Raw genomic sequence first — 18956 nt, forward strand, 5'->3', positions numbered from 1 at the left:
AATCAAGTTCTCAGTACCGCCCCATCCACTAGCGACCGACCAATTACGATCCAGCCACGTGTCACCATAAACACGGAAGTCGCCACCCCTATTTTTGAGCGGAGCCGTCACGTACAGCAGGCAGGTTTTGCCGCCGGTCTGTAGGCTGGTTATGCGTGTATAACGTAAAATAAAAAAAAACACCGACTCAGAGTTTGCCAGCTTTAGAAATGGCTCGGGAACAATCCAACTTGAAAACGAGGCTTGACTCGCGGCAGAATGCGCAGGCGCGTAAAATAGCGCGCCTGGTGTGTATGTGAGAGCGGAATGGGGACGAGTGACACTAGATGTGGGTAAGTGGTCGCCACTAACTGCTCATACTGCAAGGAGTTGTCTGAACGTAACACAACGCTGTAGCATTGCACAAGTGGCATGCAGTTACATATACCAGTCCTCCAGCAAGGTGTGACTTTAAGGTTTGTGCCGCACGTGTTGCTGTTTCTGCCCAGATGTGTGGGCAGTGGGAGAGCGCTATGAAGCAGCAGCATTGCTCCACTCATGACCATACCGCTTTCAGACGGGGACTACGTGATGATTTTGTGACATGCAGTGTTACCAGTCACATCTGAGTGGTGTTTGCGGCTCTGCTGTAAAGTTGGGGCGACTTGGTTGTGGGTCTTTTTAAGTTCTAAAAGTCACATGACAGAAAAGCACACATTGAGGGCTTATTTACACGAGCGTGTAATATGTCCGTTCAACGCGTGTGCTTTTCACGCGCCTCGCACGGACCTATGTTAGTCAATGGGGCTGTTCAGACAGTCAGTGATTTTCACGCAGCATGTGTCCGCTGCGTAAAACTCACGACGTCCTATATTTGTGCGTTGTTCGCGCATCACGCACCCATTGAAGTCAATGGGTGCGTGAAAATCACGCACAGCACACAGAAGCACTTCCGTGGTACGCGCGTGATTCGCGCAACAGTAGTAAAAAGTATGAATGAAAACAGAAAAGAACCACGTGGTTTTCTGTTTACAAAAATACAAACAGTGTCATAATGATGGTGGCTGCGCGAAAATCACGTTGCCGCGCACCATATGGTGATGACACACGGAGCTGTTAAGTACCTTTTGCGCATGCAAAACGCAGCGTTTTTTTGCGCACGCAAAACGCACACGCTCGTCTAAATCCAGCCTGAAATGAATGAGCGGGTGTGTCCGTTGTCAAAGTTTGTCAGCGGTTCTGCGGTTGCTCTTCCTTGTCCACGTGTGATAGGTACAAACCACTGCATGACGGGAACCCACCGCAAGACCTGCAGTTCTGGAGATGATCTGACCCAGTTATCTATCCATCACAATTATCCTTTGTTTAATTCGCTCAGATCCTTACATTTCCAACATTCACTTCACAATCTGATTGTTCACTTGCTGCCTAATATATTCCAACCCTTGACAGGCGCCATTGTAATGATAGTCAATGTCATTCACTTCACCGGTCAGCGGATTTAGTCTGGGTTTTTACGCTCCCGTCATACACGCTAAATATAGGCTGTGACGGGTCCCTGGTTGCATCTGTCACCATACAGTTTAATGCTATGTGTTAAATGTGTACATCATGAATTCTCATGACCCTGCTCACGACGTATACTTTAAAGAGGCTCTGTCACCAGATTTTGCAACCCCTATCTGCTATTGCAGCAGATCGGCGCTGCAATGTAGATTACAGTAACGGTTTTATTTTTAAAAAACGAGCATTTTTGGCCAAGTTATGACCATTTTTGTAATTATGCAAATGAGGCTTGCAAAAGTCCAAGTGGGTGTGTTTAAAAGTAAAAGTCCAAGTGGGTGTGTTTTATGTGCGTACATCGGGGCGTTCTCATCAGAACGCCCAGCTAGTAAAAGTATTAAAAACGCCCCGATGTACGCACATAATACACGCCCACTTGGACTTTTACTTTTAAACACACCCACTTGGACTTTTGCAAGCCTCATTTGCATAACTACAAAAATGGTCATAACTTGGCCAAAAATGCTCGTTTTTTAAAAATAAAAACGTTACTCTTATCTACATTGCAGCGCCGATCTGCTGCAATAGCAGATAGGGGCTGCAAAATCTGGTGACAGAGCCTCTTTAAATGGATGCGTAAAAGAGGCTGTCACCAGATTATAAGTGCCCTATCTCCTACATAATCTGATTGGCACTGTAATGTAGATAAAAGCAGTGGTTTTTATTTAGAAAAATGATAATTTTTGAGCAAGTTATGAGCAATTTTAGATTTATTCTAATTAGTTTCTTAATAGACAACAGGGCGTGTTTGTACTTTTGACTAACTGGGTGTTGTAAAGAGAAGTGTAAGAGACTGACCAATCAGTGACCAATCAGTGTCATACTCTTCTCATTGTTGCAGACCATTGTTACAGTGTGCAATGGAAGAAGCTGGGCTGGAACAATGAGAAGTGTATGTCGCTGATTGATCACTGATTGGTCAACGTCATACACTTCTCTTTACAACGGCCCAGTTGGTAAAAAGTAAAAACACGCCCAGTTGTCTATTAAGAAACTAATTAGCATAAATCTAAAATTGTTTATAACTTGCTCAAAAATGATCGTTTTTCAAAATAAAAACCACTGTTATCTACATTACAGCGCCGATCACATTATGTAGGAGATCGGGCACTTATAATCTGGTGACAGAGCCTCTTTAAATGGATGCCTAATAGTAGCATCCGTTTAACGCGTTTGTCTCTTATAGACTATAATGGTATCCTTTTAATGTACAAACCATGAAAGACTATTGCAAAGCCCATGATGTATACGCGTGACATTTGCCATACAGTGACATATTTCACTCATAGGGCTTGTCCACACATAGCGGAATTGCGGACGGAAAATACGCAGCAGAATACAGAAGCAGCAAAGTGGAAGAGATTTAATAAATCTCATCCACATGCGTAAAATTTCAGAGTAGAAATTCACTTGCGGTGCATATTTTTCTTACTGCATCAAGTAAATTCCTACTGTGGAAAGTGGACTGAAGTGCTGCGTTTTACAGGGGAGATGTCACCATCACCTGGCATTGAGAAAAACGCAGCAAAATCCGCACCATTTTCTGCAGTAAATAAATGCAGGAATTGGTGCAGTTTTTCCGCAAAGAAATTACTGCTAGTTTCTGAACAGTTACTGAAAACCCAAAATTTTGTCTCACAGAAAATAAGAATATTATATAAGCCCAATTTCAAAAATGATTTTTAATACCGAAATGTAGGCCTAGTAAAAAGTATGTACAGTATATGCACTCAATACTTGGTCGGGGCTCCGACTCTGCATGAATTACTGCATCAACGCGGCGTGGCATGGAGTAGATCAGCCTGTGGCACTGCTGAGGTGTTATCAATGCGGCGTGGCATGGAGGAGATCGGCCTGTGGCACTGCTGAGGTGTTATCAATGTGGCGTGGCATGGAGGAGATCGGCCTGTGGCACCGCTGAGGTGTTATGGAAGCCCAGGTTGCTTTGATAGCGGCCTTCAGCTCGTCTGCATTGTTGGGTCTGGTGTCTCTCATCTTCCTCTTGACAATACCCTATAGATTCTCTATGGGGTTTAGGTCAAGCGAGTTTGCTGGCCAATCAAGCGCAGTGATACTGTGCTTATTACACAGGTATTGGTACTTTTGGCAGTGTGGGCAGGTGCCAAGTCCTGCTGGAAAATGAAATCCGCATCTCCATAAAGCTTGTCAGCAGAGGGAAGCATGAGGTGCTCTAAAATTTCCTGGTAGACGCTGCGCTGACTCTGGACTTGATATAACACTGCTATTGATAATCTTGAGTTTATTGCATGTTTGCTGTATAAAAATATCGTAACTGCATAGTTTGTAAAAATGCTAAGAAGACTGCTGAAGAGCTGCTACAGGTATCGCCGCACATTGGGCTGCCCACATTTTGAGCAACAGTCGACCAAATACCAGGGGTTTTTAATGATTTTTTTTTTTGTGTAAAGGAAGAGAAACACAATTGGCTAGTTTATTTAATTAAATGTGTAGATATTAAATAGATGGACCAATGTAGGGCAATTCTTTCAGATTCCATTATCTGTATAGGTTTCCCAACCATCTCTCACTCTGTACATAGATGTGAAGCCACTTTGACATCCAACTCTTCTCCGTTTCAGATCCCTTTGATTCCAGACATGCATCTGCATTCGGAACAAGTTGCACTGGTGGGGCAGGTGCTGGAATCGTATGTTGTAGAGCACCACCAGAAGGACATCGTACAGATTCTCATGGAAAGTGACGAGGATGCCCATTACTCTGTGGTCGTCAATGCTATGACACTTTTTGAAACCAACATGGAAGTTGGGGATTATTTCAATGCCTTTCCCAATGAGGTTTTACCAGTTTTTGATAATGCTTTGCGGAGAGCAGCCTTGTGTGTTATGCAGTCAAACTCGCAACAGGACAGTCTGAACATGAAACAGAATCTGCATGCAAGGATAACAGGTATATATCTGAATTCTAGTATCCTATCATAGTTACATAGTTACATAGTTACATAGTTAGTACGGCTGAAAAAAGACACATGTCCATCAAGTTCAACCAAGGGAAGGGAAAAGGGAAGGAAAAATTTCTACACATAGGAGCTAATACTTTTTTGTTCTAGGAAATTATCTAACCCTTTTTTAAAGCCATCTACTGTCCCTGCTGTGACCAGCTCCTGCGGTAGGCTATTCCATAAATTCACAGTTCTCACTGTAAAGAAGCCTTGTCGCCTCTGCAGCTTGAACCTTTTTTTCTCCAGACGGAGGGAGTGCCCCCTTGTTTTTTGAGGGGGTTTTACAAGGAACAGGATTTCACCATATTTTTTGTATGTGCCATTAATATATTTATATAAGTTAATCATGTCCCCCCTTAGTCTTCTTTTTTCAAGGCTAAATAGGTTTAATTCTTTCAATCTTTCCTCATAACTTAAATTCTCCATGCCCCTTATTAGCTTCGTTGCTCTTCTTTGTATTTTTTCCAACTCCAGGGCATCCTTTCTATGAACTGGAGCCCAGAACTGAACTGCATATTCTAGATGAGGCCTCACTAATGCTTTGTAAAGTGGCATTATTACATCCCTGTCCCGCGAGTCCATGCCTCTTTTAATACACGACAATATCTTGCTGGCCTTTGAAGCAGCTGATTGACACTGCATGCTGTTATTGAGTTTATGATTTACAAGTACACCCAGATCCTTCTCAACAAGTGAATCCGCCAGTGTAGCGCCCCCTAGGACATATGATGCATGCAGGTTGTTGGTACCAAGATGCATAACTTTACATTTATCTACATTAAACTTCATTTGCCAAGTGGACGCCCAAACACTTAGTTTGTTTAAATCTGCCTGTAATTCATGAACATCTTCCATAGTCTGAACATTATTACATAGCTTGGTGTCATCTGCAAAAATAGAAATAGTGCTATTAATCCCTTCCTCTATATCATTAATAAATAAGTTGAATAATAGTGGTCCCAGCACTGAACCCTGGGGTACACCACTTATAACCGGGGACCATTCAGAGAAGGAATCATTGACCACAACCCTCTGGATACGGTCCTTGAGCCAATTCTCAATCCAATTACAAACTATATTTTCTAAACCTATAGTCCTTAATTTACCCATTAGGCGTCTATGGGGGACAGTGTCAAATGCCTTTGCAAAGTCCAAAAACACTAAATCCACAGCGGCCCCTCTGTCTAGACTTCTGCTCACCTCTTCATAAAAACAGATTAGGTTAGTTTGACAACTTCTGTCCTTAGTAAAACCGTGCTGGCTGTCACTTATAATACTATTTATTGTCACATAATCCTGTATATAGTCCCTCAATAGCCCCTCAAACATTTTCCCCACAATTGATGTTAAGCTTACTGGTCTATAATTACCCGGGGAAGACCTAGAGCCCTTTTTGAAAATAGGCACCACATTTGCCCTGCGCCAGTCCCTTGGCACTATACCAGTCACTAGAGATTCTCTGAATATTATGAAAAGGGGGACAGAAATAACTGAACTAAGCTCTTTAAGAATTCTAGGGTGTAACCCATCTGGTCCCGGAGCCTTGTGCACATTTATTTTATTTAATTTAGCTTGGACCATCTCTACATTCATCCAATTCAGTATATCAGCCGATATATTAACAGCACTGGCACCGGCTACATCAGCTGCTCTTTCTTCTGTTGTATATACAGAGCTAAAGAACCCATTTAGTAACTCTGCCTTCTCTTGATCCCCTGTAATCAACTCCCCATTACCACTATCTAGGGGTCCTACATGTTCAGACCTGGGCTTTTTTGAATTTATATACTTGAAGAATTTTTTGGGATTTGTTTTACTATCCTTGGCCACCTGCCTTTCATTTTGTATTTTTGCTAATTTTATTACATTTTTACAGATTTTATTAAGCTCTTTATATTTTACAAAGGCTACAGCTGTACCCTCAGATTTGTATTTTTTAAATGCCCTTTTTTTGTCATGTATTGCCCCTTTCACAGAAGGTGTAAGCCATGTGGGGTTTAATTTGAGTCGTTTATACTTATTACCTGTAGGAATAAATTTTGCACTATAATAACTCAAAGTAGATTTGAAAATCTCCCATTTATCATTTGTTCCATTATTTGACATTAGTTCTTCCCAGTCCATATCCTGAATTGCAGCCCTCATCCTGGGGAAATTGGCTTTCTTAAAATTAAATGTTTTTGCCCTCCCAGCCTGCGTTTGTTTTTTACAGTATAGGTAAAATGTAACTATATTATGATCACTGTTACCGAGGTTTTCACGAACATTGACATTCCCAACAAGATCTGCATTATTAGAAATGACCAGATCCAACAGAGCTTCACCTCTAGTCGGGTCTTCCACAAACTGGCCCATAAAATTTTCCTGCAACAGGTTGAGGAAATGTCTCCCCTTTGCAGTTGAAGCCGAACCATGACACCAATTAATATCCCGGAAATTAAAATCTCCCATTATCACTACAGTACCCGCCTGTGCAGCCCGCTCCATCTGTTTATATATCTGACCTTCCATCTCCTCAGTTATATTGGGGGGTCTATAGATTACACCAAAAGTAATTTTTTCAGTGTTTACCTCCCTTTCTAGTTCCACCCACAAGGTTTCAACCTCCTCACAGTCTTCACCCACTATTGTCTCTTTCACACTCGCCTTCATATCACTTCTCACATACAGACAAACACCACCACCTTTCCTATTTGTCCTGTCTTTACGAAAAAGTGTAAAACCCTGTAGATTTACAGCCCAGTCATGTGAAGAGTCCAGCCATGTTTCAGCAACACCAACTATATCTATATTTTCTTCCAGTATCAAGGCCTCCAGCTCCCCCATTTTGCTTGCTAGACTTCTGGCATTTGTGAACATACACTTTAACTTGCCTGTCAGTTGTTCACTTTTATTATCAGAAATGTGATTTGACATTAATCGGTCCTTTTTATTCACACTGATGTTTTGTAACGAAAGGATCTCCTTATCTTGTTGTCTAGTCCTCTCCCCACATTCTGTTTCTCCCCCCACCAATATAGTCTGACCCCTCTCTAACCTGGCTACCCCTTTTTTTTCTACATTGACCTCCCTCCTCAGCCCTAGTTTAAATACTCCGCCACCCCAGCTAGAATTCTCTCCCCCAGCACAGCGGACCCCCTTCCATTTAGGTGCAAATCATCTGCAGAATACAGTTTGTACCCCAATGAAAAGTCAGCCCAGTGCTCTAGGAACCCAAATCCTTCTCCTCTACACCAAGACTTCAGCCATGCATTTAACTCCCTGAGCTCCCGCTGTCTTTCCTGTGATGCGCATGGCACAGGCAGTATTCCTGAGAATACAACCTTGGAGGTCCTTCCCTTCAGCTTGTAGCCTAGTTCTTTAAAATTATTCTTAAGGCTCCTCCACCTACCATTTATTCTGTCGTTGGTACCGACATGGACCACGACAGCTGGATCATCACCAGCCCCTCCCAGCAATTTGTCCACCCGTTCCACCACATGCCGAACCCTGGCACCAGGGAGACAGCAAACCATTCGGTTGAGGCGGTCTTGGCGACAAATTATTCTATCCGTCTTCCTGATTATAGAATCCCCTACAACTATCAATTGTCTTGGCTTGCCTGCATTACCATCCCGCCGACTACTAGCTGGGCTGTTCTCCCGGCTGTTAGGGAGATCAGTATCCACTAGGGCTGCCTTTTCTGAGACTGACACCCTTGCATCATCACCCAACCTGGCAATTTTGCTTGGAATGCCAGAAACCGGATCGGCCTTCCTTGTCTTTGACCCCTTTCTACTGCCCCTAACTACATTAACCCAGCTACTTACCTGATCCTGCTCACCCATGTCTTCACCCTCCAGTTCTAACCCACTAACTGCATGCTCTGTGAGCAGCAAGCTCCGCTCAAAATTGTCTATCCTCCTCAGTGTTGCATTTTGCGCCTCCAGATCTCTAATGCGAGCTTCCAGGTGAACAACATGCTCACATCTGCCACAGAGATATTCACCCTGGAACTCCGGCTCCAGTCGTGTATACATATGACAAACTGTGCACTGAAGAAAACCTCCAATCTTGCTATCCATTATCCAAGTTACACCAAAACAGCGAACAATTGTCAAAGAAAAAGAAGAGTACTTACTGGGGCTTCAACTCCTCTTTTCAACTCCGGTTTTAGAACTCCACTTAGTTCACAAGCCACTTAAACCACCAAGCTCAGCATTGTTTAACCCCTTAGTGACCAGCCTATTTAAAACCTTGATGTTTTTTGCGGGACAAGTTGTATTTTTTAATAGCGCCAATTTGGGGTACATATAATTTATTGACTAACTCTTATTAACTTTTTTTTGGAGCGTAATAAAAAAAAACGTAATTTGGCCACTCTTTTTTTTGCGTCTTTTAATTTACGCCGTTTAGCGTGCGGTATAAATAACCTTATAACTTTATGCAGCGGGTCGTTACAATTGTGACGATACCAAATTGATATGATTTTCTTTTACTACTTTTACACAGTAAAAATCTTTTTTTTTTTTTTTCAAAATTATTTGTTTTTGTGTCTTTATATTTGAAGAGCCATAACTTTTTTATTTTTCCGCCGATGCAGTTGTATGAGGGCTTTTTTTTTTTTTTTTTTTGCGGGATGACTTGTAGTTTTTATCGGTATTTTGTAGTATATGTGCCTTTTTGATCACTTCTTATCCAATTTTTTGGAAAACAGGAAAAACAGCAATTCTGGTGGTGTTCTTTTATTTTTTACAGCGTTTGCCGAGCGGGTTAAATAACATAATAGCTTTATAGTTGGGGTGGTTACGGACGTGGCAATACCAAATATATGTAGCTTTTTTACTTTTCTTTCTTTTTTGGCCCAGCAGGCATTCACTACCGGCAGACTTGGGGGCCTTTAATAGGCCTCCAGCTGCCATTAGACTTCTGGTCCCCAGCCAGTGATATAAAAATCAATTAAAATCTCATAGTCTGCGCGACGGGGGACCGGAATGTTTATTAGCGTGTGTACTCACATACTGCAGTGAGTACACTAATAATGTTTGGTCCCCACATAACCCCTTTAACCCCTTAAAGGGAATGTGTTGTTAGCAAAAAATGTATTTTTTTTTAGTTAAACAATTAGTGTGTGGGTGATTAAACATTGTTCTAATTTTTTTTATTTTTTTCACGAGTCAGGAAATATTATAAATTAGATTCTAATTTATAATATTTCCCAGTGCTGGTCACTAGATGGAGCAATTCCCAAAATTGCAGCATTGCATGCGGTAAAGCAACCACATTGCTTTATGCTGCAAAATTGGGAAAAACTCACTCGCTCTAGTGAGCTCTCAGAATCCCCCCCCCCCCCCTCCTTTATCCTGGCTAGTGCCGGGAGAAACGAGGGGATTGAACGGTCAAACCTCCTACACTGTGTCGCCATTTTTTGAGCTAACACACAGTGTAGTAGGTTTACATACAGTAGTAAACACACACTGAAACACGAACATACATAGAAATCACTTACCTGCTCCAGTCGCCGCCGCTCTCTCCGGTCCGTCCGCTCCGTCTGCTGCCACTGCTCCATGTGCACAAGTCCGGAAGCCGCGACCGGAAGTAGTAATCTTACTGTCCGGCCGCGACTTCCGGTCCACAGGAAAATGGCGCCGTACGGCGCGCAGTTCAACTTGGACTGGCGCCGTTCCCACACAGACGGCGTACACCATAGTGGATGGAACGGGCCCCGTTCGCATTCACTATGGGACAGGGGCTGCCGTACTCCATGTCTGTATGTGTCGTTAATCGACACATACAGAAATGGAGTAAAAAATGGCAGCCCCCATAGGGAAGAAAAAGTGTAAAAATAAAAAAAAGTAAAACACAAACACACAAAGAAATATAAAAGTTTTTAATAAAAGACTAAAATCAAACTGATGTTAAACATTTTTTTTTCGTGACACTATTCCTTTAGGGATGCAGCCTTGTTTTGGCCTTAAGGCTCAGAGCCCATTTTTCAAATCTGACATATTTCACTTTATGTGGTAATAACGTCGGAATGCTTAAACCTATCCGAGCAATTCTGAGATTGTTTTCTCGTGACACATTGGGCTTTATGTTAGTGGTAAAATTTGGACGATATATTCAGTGTTTATTGGTGAAAAATTGCAAAATTTAGAGAAAATGTATAAAAAATAGCATTTTTCAGAATTTAAATGCATCTGCTTGTAAAACAGACGGTTATACCACCCAAAATAGTTACTAGTTCACATTTCCCATATGTCTACTTTAGATTGGCATAGTTTTTTTTAACATTCTTTTATTTTTCTTGGACGTTACAAGGCTTAGAACATAAACAGCAATTTCTCATATTTTTTTTTTTTAACATTCTTTATTTGTTTATTTTTCTGTAAGAAAAAGTGTTTTACATCAAAATAGAAAATATACGCTTCCATCATACATATGCGGCAAGTGGAAACAGAAAGAAAACAAAAGCAAAATAAAAATATTATGCATATAACACTTCCAAGCACAATGTACCACAGTCTTCACAGCAGAAGAGAAGGTAATATGGTGGACAGAATACATGAATACATAGCAATACACTTTAAGTAATACTGACAGTGCGTCCAGGACAGTGGGCACCACGACAAACTGCATCAGAACCACTTACACATCATAAAGAGGCGATTCCACCCTTTGCATCGGAGAGAGGATAAAAGAAGCAGGCAGAACCAGAGAACCCACACACCAGCTTCCAGGACAGACCAAGCCAATCTTAATTTCTCATATTTTTAAGAAAATTTCAAAAGCCTTTTTTTAAAGTACCTGTTCAGTTCCGAAGTGGCTTTGAGGGGCCTATGTATTAGAACCCCCCCCCCCCCATAAAACACCCCATTTTGAAAACTAGACCCCTCAAAGTATTCAAAACAGCATTTAGAAAGTTTATTTAACCCTTCAGGCATTCCACAGGAATTAAAGCAAAGTGGAGGTGAAATTTGCAAATTTAATTTTTCATGCTGAATTTCAATTGTATTCAATTTTTTTCTGTAACACAGAAGGTTTTACTAGGGAAACACTACTAAATATGTATTGTTCAGATTCTGCAGTTTTTAGAAATGTCCCACATCTGTCTCTAGTGCGCTCGTGGACTAAAACACAAGCCCCAGAAGCAAAGAAGCACCTAGTGCATTTTGAGTCCTCTTTTTTTATTAGAATATATTTTAGGCAGCATGCCAGGTTTGAAGAGGTGTTGAGGTGCCAAAGCAGTAGAAATCCCACAAAAGTGACCCCATTTCGGAATCTACACTCCTCAAGGAATTAATTTATGGTTGTTACCATTTTGACCCCACAGTTTTTACACCGCACGTATTTGAATTGCGCTGTGAAATTTAAAAAAAATGACATTTTTTTCCAATGAGATGTCATTTTTGATAAAAATTTCTTATTTTCACAAGAAATAAAATACCCCATTTTGTTACCCAATTTGTCCTGAGTGCGGCAATGCCCCATTTGTGGTGATAAACTGCCGTTTGGGCCCATGGGAGGGCTCAAAAGGAAAGGAGCGCTATTTGTTCTTTGGAGTCCAGATTTTGCTCGTTTGGTTTTCGGGTGCCATGTCGCATTTGCAGAGCCCCAGAGGTATCAAAGCAATGGAAACCTACCAGAAGTGACCCTATTTTGGAAACAACACCAATAATGAATTCCTTGAGGGGTGTAGTGACTATTTTGACCCCATAGTTTTTTCACATAACTTATTTGAATTGGGCTTGTAATTCAAACAAAATTTATTTTTTCCAATAATATGTAGTTTTGGCTGAAAATTTCTTATTTTCACAAGAAATGAAATACCCCATTTTGTTGCCCAAATTGTCCTGAGTGCGGCAATGCCCAAATTGTGGTGATAAACTGACGTTTGGGCCCATGGGAGGGCACATTAGGAAAGGACCACCATTTTGCCTACTGGGGATTTTCTGGTGCGAAGTCATTTATGCAGAAGCCCCTGAGGTACCAGTACAGTTGAAACCCCCAAGAAGTGACCCCGTTTTAAAAACTACACCCCTTAAGGCATTCATCTAGAGGTGTAGTGAGCATTTTTGCCGGAGACATATACTCCATAAACTGTAATGTGGGTTCTCACGGGTATGGCAATACCCTCAATGTGGCTGTTATCAGCTGCCTGGGCACACGGCAGGGCTCAGAAGGGAAAGATGAGGGGGATAAGCTGTGCGGAGTACATCAGGGTAAGTAAAACTGGGGTAGATTAAAAATCAAGGGATGTATGATACATTTTAAAACACTTTCATACAGAGCCCTGGTTTTTCGTGTCACATTGGTATATTGGGTCCTTCCTTATCCCCCTCTTATAGCAGACTTTGCACCTCTTTTGACTTTTTCCCTTCTTGCCAGTTTGGGGAACTTCTCCTGGAAAGTGTTGCCCTGGTACGGTGCGTGTGGCCTCGCTTCCAGAAGTACTGGGTGCCCCCCTTCTTGATCCCTAAAGATTAGGTTCTTGATAATCACCTCTTGAAATTCCAGGAAAGTTCCCCTCTGGCCTACACATCGACGTAGCACGTACGCATTGTACAATGCCATCTGTATGATGTGCACGGCCAGCTTCTTATACCACACCGCATGGCGCTGTAGGGCTTCAGGACTTGATCTGACAAGTCCACCCCTCCCATGTACTTATTGTAGTCCAGGATGCAATCTGGTTTGGGGGTCTCTGTACTGGTACCTCGTACAGGTACATGGGTGGTGGTGTGGCCATGTATTGTTGTCAATACAAGGACTTCTATCTTATACTTGAGACACCATATGTTGCTGCTAGAATGTGCCCTGGTCTCACCCCTTCTTGTATGCCCAAGCACAGTCTTAGGGACACCTCTCAGATTTCTTCTAGCAGTGCCGCATGCCGCAGGACTACTGGAAGCGAGGCACTTGAAGAGTGGGACGCTGGTATAAAAATTATCCAGGTAGAGTAGGTAACCCTGGTCCAGCAGTGGGTGCATCAAACCCCACACAATTTTTGCATTAACTCCCAGTAAGGGGGGGCATTCTGGGGTCTGAATACTGGTGTCCTTCCCTTCATATACCCTAAATTTGTAGGTATACCCTGATGCACTCTCGCACAGCTTATACATCTTCACACCATACCTTGCCCTCCTACCCGGCAGGTACTGGCGGAATTGAAGCCTCCCTTTAAAATGTACCAAGGACTCATCAAAAGAAATACAATTCTCGAGGTGTATGCTTGGGAAAACCGGGCACTGAAATTGTCTAATAGGGGTCTCCGTTTATACAAACGGTCAAAACTGGGGTCATCTCGGGGTGGGCACGGCTCATTATCCGTATAATGTAAGAAGCGAAGAATTGTCTCATTTTATTATTTTTTTTAGGTTCCAGTTCTGAAGTTGCTTTGAGGGGCCTATATATTAGAAACTCCTATCAAACACCCAATTTTATAAACTAGACCCCTCAAAGTATTCACAGCAGCATATATAAAGCTTATTAACCCTTTAGGTGTTTCACAGGAATTTAGAGCAAAGTAGAGGTGAAATTTAAATATTTATTTTTTTTGTCAGAAAATCCCTGTTTGTTCCATTTTTTTTTTCTGTAAAACAGAAGGTTTTACCAGAGAAACGCAACTCAATACTTATTGCCGCCCAGATTCTGCAGTTTTGAGAAATACCCCACTTGTCGCCCTTGTGCGGTAATGGACTGAAACACCGGGCACCGAAGCAAAGGAGCACCTAGAGGATTTTGAGGCCTCCTTTTTATTAGGCTCCAAGTCCGGTTTGAAGAGGTCTTGTGGTGCCAAAACAGTGGAAACCCCCCCCCCCCCAAAAAAAAGTCACCCTATTTTGGAAACTAGACCCCTTGAGGAATTCCTTGCAGTTTTCATGGGGTGCAGGAGACTTTTTGATCAGTTTTTTTTCTATTTTTAAGAGGCGTAGTGACTAAAAAACAGCAATTCTACTATTGTTTTTTATTCTATTTTTTTCATACAGCGTTCACCATGCGATATAAATGACATTCACTGTATTCTGTGGGGCGATACGATTACGGCGATACCAGATGTTTATAGTTTTTTTTATGTCTCATGGCGTTTGCACAATAAAATAAGTTTTGTAAAAAATCATTTACTTTTTGTGTTGCCTTATTCTAAGAGCCATAACTTTTTTATTTTTCAATCAACAAAGATGTGCGAGGACTTTTTTTTTTTGCGTAACGAACTGTAGTTTCGATCAGGACCATTTTTAGGTACATGCGACTTTTTGATCTCTTTTTATTCCATTTTTTAGGACGTGAAGTGACAAAAAAAATTGTGATTCTGGTATGGTTTATTATTATTTTCTTTTATGGCGCTCACATTGCGGGATAAATAACGAAATAATTTTGTAGTTCAGGCCGTTAAGGACGCGGCGATACCAATTATGTATAGTTTATTTGTTTATTTATTTTAATAATAAAGACTGATGAGGGAATAGGGGGGATTTTTACTTTTATCACTTTTAAAACTTTTATTTTCTTTTGCACACCTTTTTTTTTTACTTTTACTTTTTAACTTTGTCCCACTAGGGGACTTGAGGGCACGAGGCCCTGACCGCAATTCTAATACACTGCACTACATGCGTAGTGCAGTGTATTAGAGCTGTCAGCTACTCACGGACAGCAAGCATAGTAGGTCCTGACTCTGTCAGGACCCACTAGGCTTCCGTCGATGGCATATGTTAGTCCATTGTTAGGACTCTGGTTGCCATATTAGCCATCGCCGCCTGCTATCATGTAGCGGGCCGTCAATGGCGGTTTAACCCCTAAGAAGGTGCTATTGAACGCGGCCTCTGAGGGGTTAATCTGCGGTGACCACCGCGATCGGTCCCTGCACATTGAGCTGTGATAGCTGCGGTTTCCGACAACCGGCTATCACAGCTCATGAACGCGCCCTGTTTCATCCATGACATACTATTATGTCATGGAGCGCGAACGTTACCATGACCTAATATGTCCTGGAGCGTTAAAGAAAATTTCAAAAGGCTATATTTTCAGGGACAAGTTCAGTTCTTAAGTGCTTTTGAGAGAGCCATATATAAGAAACCTCCATAAATCACCCCATTTTGAAAACTGCTCCCCTCAAAGTATTCAAAACTGCCTTCAAAAAGTGTTTAAACCCTTTAGGCGTTTCACAGGAATCGAAGCAAATTAGAGGTGAAATTTAAAATAGAATTTTTTTTTTGCCAAAATTAAATTGTAAAACATATTTTTTTTTTTTCTGAAGCATAGAAGGTTTTACCCAAGAAATGCATCTCAATATTTATTGCCGAGATTCTGCAGTTTTTAGAAATATCCCACATGTGGCCCTAGTTTGCTAATGGACTGAAACACAGGCCTCAGAAGCAAAGGAGCACCTAGTGGATTTTGGGGCCTCCTTTTTATTAGAATATATTTTAGGCACCACGTCAGGTTTGAAGAGGTCTTGTGGTGCCAAAACAGTGGAAACCCCCCAAGAGTGACCCCATTTTTGAAACTACACCCCTCAGGAAATTTATCTAGGGGTATAGTTAGCATTTTGACCGCACAGATTTTTTGCTAAATTCATTTGAATTAGTCTGTGAAAAAGAAAATCAACGGTTTGTTTTTTTCTGGAAAAATATAGAATTTTCTAATTTTTGCATGGAATAAAGGAGAAAAAGCAATTGGTAAAGCAATTTTTCCCGATTACGGAAATACACCATATGTTGTAATAAACTGCTATTTGGATCCACGGCTGAGCTCGGAAGAGAAGGAGCGCTATTTCGATTTTGGAGCTCAGATTTTACTGGAATGGTTTTCGGTGCCATGTCGCGTTTGCAACGCACTGTGGAGGGACCTAAACAGTGGAAACCACCCAAAAGAGACCCCATTTTGGAAAATACACCCCTCAAGGAATTTTTCTAGTGGTATAGTTAGCATTTTGACCCAACGGGTTTTTTGATGAATCTATTGGAATTAGTCTGTGAAGATGAAAATCTACTTATTTTCTAAAGAAACACTGAATTTTCTAATTATTACAAGGAATAAAGGAGAAAAAGCACATCAACATTTGTAAAGCAATTTCTCTTGATTACAGGAATACCCCATATGTGATAATAAACTGCTGTTTGGACCCACAGCAGGGCTCTGGAGGAAAGGAGCGCCATTTGGATTTTGCAGCTCAGATTTTGCTGAATTGGTTTCTGGGGGCCATGTTGCATTTGCAAAGCCCCTGAAGTACCAGTACAGTAGAAATTCCCATGGTGTGATCCCATTTTGGAGACTATATACTCCTCAAAGAATTAAATTAGAGGTGTAGTGAGCATTTTGATCCCTCAGGTGTTTTATAGATTTTCTTAGAATTGGGACGTGAAAATGGGAAAAAAAAACGTTTTTCCCAATATGATGTAGTTTTAGCTCATAATTTTTCATTTCCACAAGGAATACAGGACCAAAAACACCCCAAAATTTGTTGCACGATTTCTCCTGAGTAAGGAAATACCCCATATGTGGTTGTAAACTGCTATTTGGATACACGGCAAGGGTCTAAAGGGAAATAGCGCAATTTAGTTTTGAGAGTGGAGATTTTACAAAATAGTTTTTTGACGCATTGCGCTGAGTTATCTGTACAGTGAAAACCCCCGAGAAGTGACCCCATTTGGGAAACGACACCACTTTAAGGAATTTTATCATGAGGTGTAGTAGGCATTTTGACCCAAAGATTTTGCAAAAATTAGTACACAATAGATGTTGCAGATTGATTGTGTCACCATATCCTGAGAGCCATAACTTTTTTTATTTTTTGTCGACAGAGCGAAGTGAGGGCTTGTTTTTTGCGTGACAAACTAGTTTTTATTGGTACCATTTTGGGGTACTTGCGACTTTTTGATCGCTTTTTATTCCATTTTTTTTTTTTTAAACAACGTGTCCAAAAAAGGAGTTTCTACCGTTGTCTTTTGATAAAAAATTTTTACAGTTATCACCGTGCGGGATAAATGTGATATTTTTATATTTCAGGCCAATACGAACGCGGCAATAACTATTTTATGTGTCGTTTTTTTTTAAAAAAAAATCGAATTTTTAAAGCACTTGATCAAGGAAACGGGGTGATATATTGTTTTTATTAGATAAAACTTGTATTTATTTATTTATTTTTCTAAAACTTCTTTTATTTTTACACTTACTTGGGGACTTGAAGGTCTGATCTGATCCCCTGTACAATACACTGCACTACTTATGTAGTGCAGTGTATTGTAACTGTCATTTTACAACTGACAGTCAGTCTATTAAGTCCTGCCTTAGTCTTCCGTACCTGGCTGACCAGGAAGTCGTTGCTAGGCTTCCTGGTTGCCATAGCAACCATCGGCACTCCGAGATTTTTTGCGGGGGGGCCAATGGGGTGTAGAAGGAGCCCCCTCCCTCTGTGTCAATCCCTTAACTGCTGCTGTCGCTATTGACAGCGACATTTAAGGGGTTAAACAACGTCAATCGCCGCCGTTGCATTTGGATGTCGGCTGTATATTACAGCCGACACCCGCTGAAGATGAAGCGCGCACAGCTCCTGTGCCCGCTTCATCCTCAGGGCGTTACAGTACGCCCATTTGCGGGAAGGGGTTAATAAAAAGCTTTTTTTTTCCCCACTTGTATGTCTCTCTGATCTTCTCACCGATCTCACAGAAATGAGGTCAGTGATGGTGACAGCAGCTTTCTCCTATAGACTACATCATAGACGGCTGTGATTGGTCAGTCTCTGAAGACTGACCAATTGGAGGCATGCTGATTGGTCCCCAGCCCAGTAACCGAGATGGTCGGCTGTCAATTACCGCTGCCGTCGCTATGTTATCCCTATTTGATTTCACACAGTGACCGTTTATTCCTGCTCCGCAATAGTACGGCGCAGGTCTGCTTCAATAAGCGGCGTGCGCCATACTATTGCGGAGCAGGTCCGCAACAGGTTAATCTTCCTTTGCCATTTTTGGAATAAAGTGGTGTGGGCTTAGCAAAAGGGTCGGCCCAACAAATTCATGATTTATGCCAGAAAATGGGGTCAATTATAATGGAAATCTATGCAAACTCCTTTATAGCAAGGTGAAGGGCCCTACTTTGCCCCTTCCTGATGGGTACGATTGTCCCTGGCCTCCCCGGTGGGGATTGACTGTAAGGCCTTAGACACGGCCGTAGCCGTGTGCACTGTTCGTGATCACGCGGGCCATCCGCAATCTCACGGATCGTGCACATAGAAGATGTGCATTTATTTCAATGGGGCTGGACCACAATTGCAGACCATAAAATGACTTGTCCTGAGTATTTGCAGTCTGCTATTGCGGCCCCCACACGATGTCGTGTGTATGTGCCCATTGAAATGAATGGGTCTGCAATTCATCCACATTTTTGCGGATGAATTGCGGACGCAAATACACATGTGTGCGTGAGACCTAAGGCCCTGTTCACACGGCAGAATTTT

General features: G+C 41.7%; 1 protein-coding gene across 1 annotated transcript in view; it reads left to right on the plus strand.

Moving 5' to 3' along the window:
• Positions 1-291: 291 nt before the first annotated feature.
• Positions 292-18956, plus strand: part of MCM9 (minichromosome maintenance 9 homologous recombination repair factor) — a 97700-nt gene continuing 79035 nt past the window's right edge. The window contains exons 1-2 of the mRNA XM_075862414.1: positions 292-332; positions 4143-4470. Of these exons, the coding sequence (XP_075718529.1) occupies positions 327-332; positions 4143-4470 (334 nt within the window). The 5' untranslated portion in view covers positions 292-326. The remainder of the gene's footprint in view (positions 333-4142; positions 4471-18956) is intronic.

The sequence above is a fragment of the Rhinoderma darwinii genome, chromosome 4, assembly GCF_050947455.1.
Source record: "Rhinoderma darwinii isolate aRhiDar2 chromosome 4, aRhiDar2.hap1, whole genome shotgun sequence".
NCBI classification, from domain to species: Eukaryota; Metazoa; Chordata; class Amphibia; order Anura; family Rhinodermatidae; genus Rhinoderma; species Rhinoderma darwinii.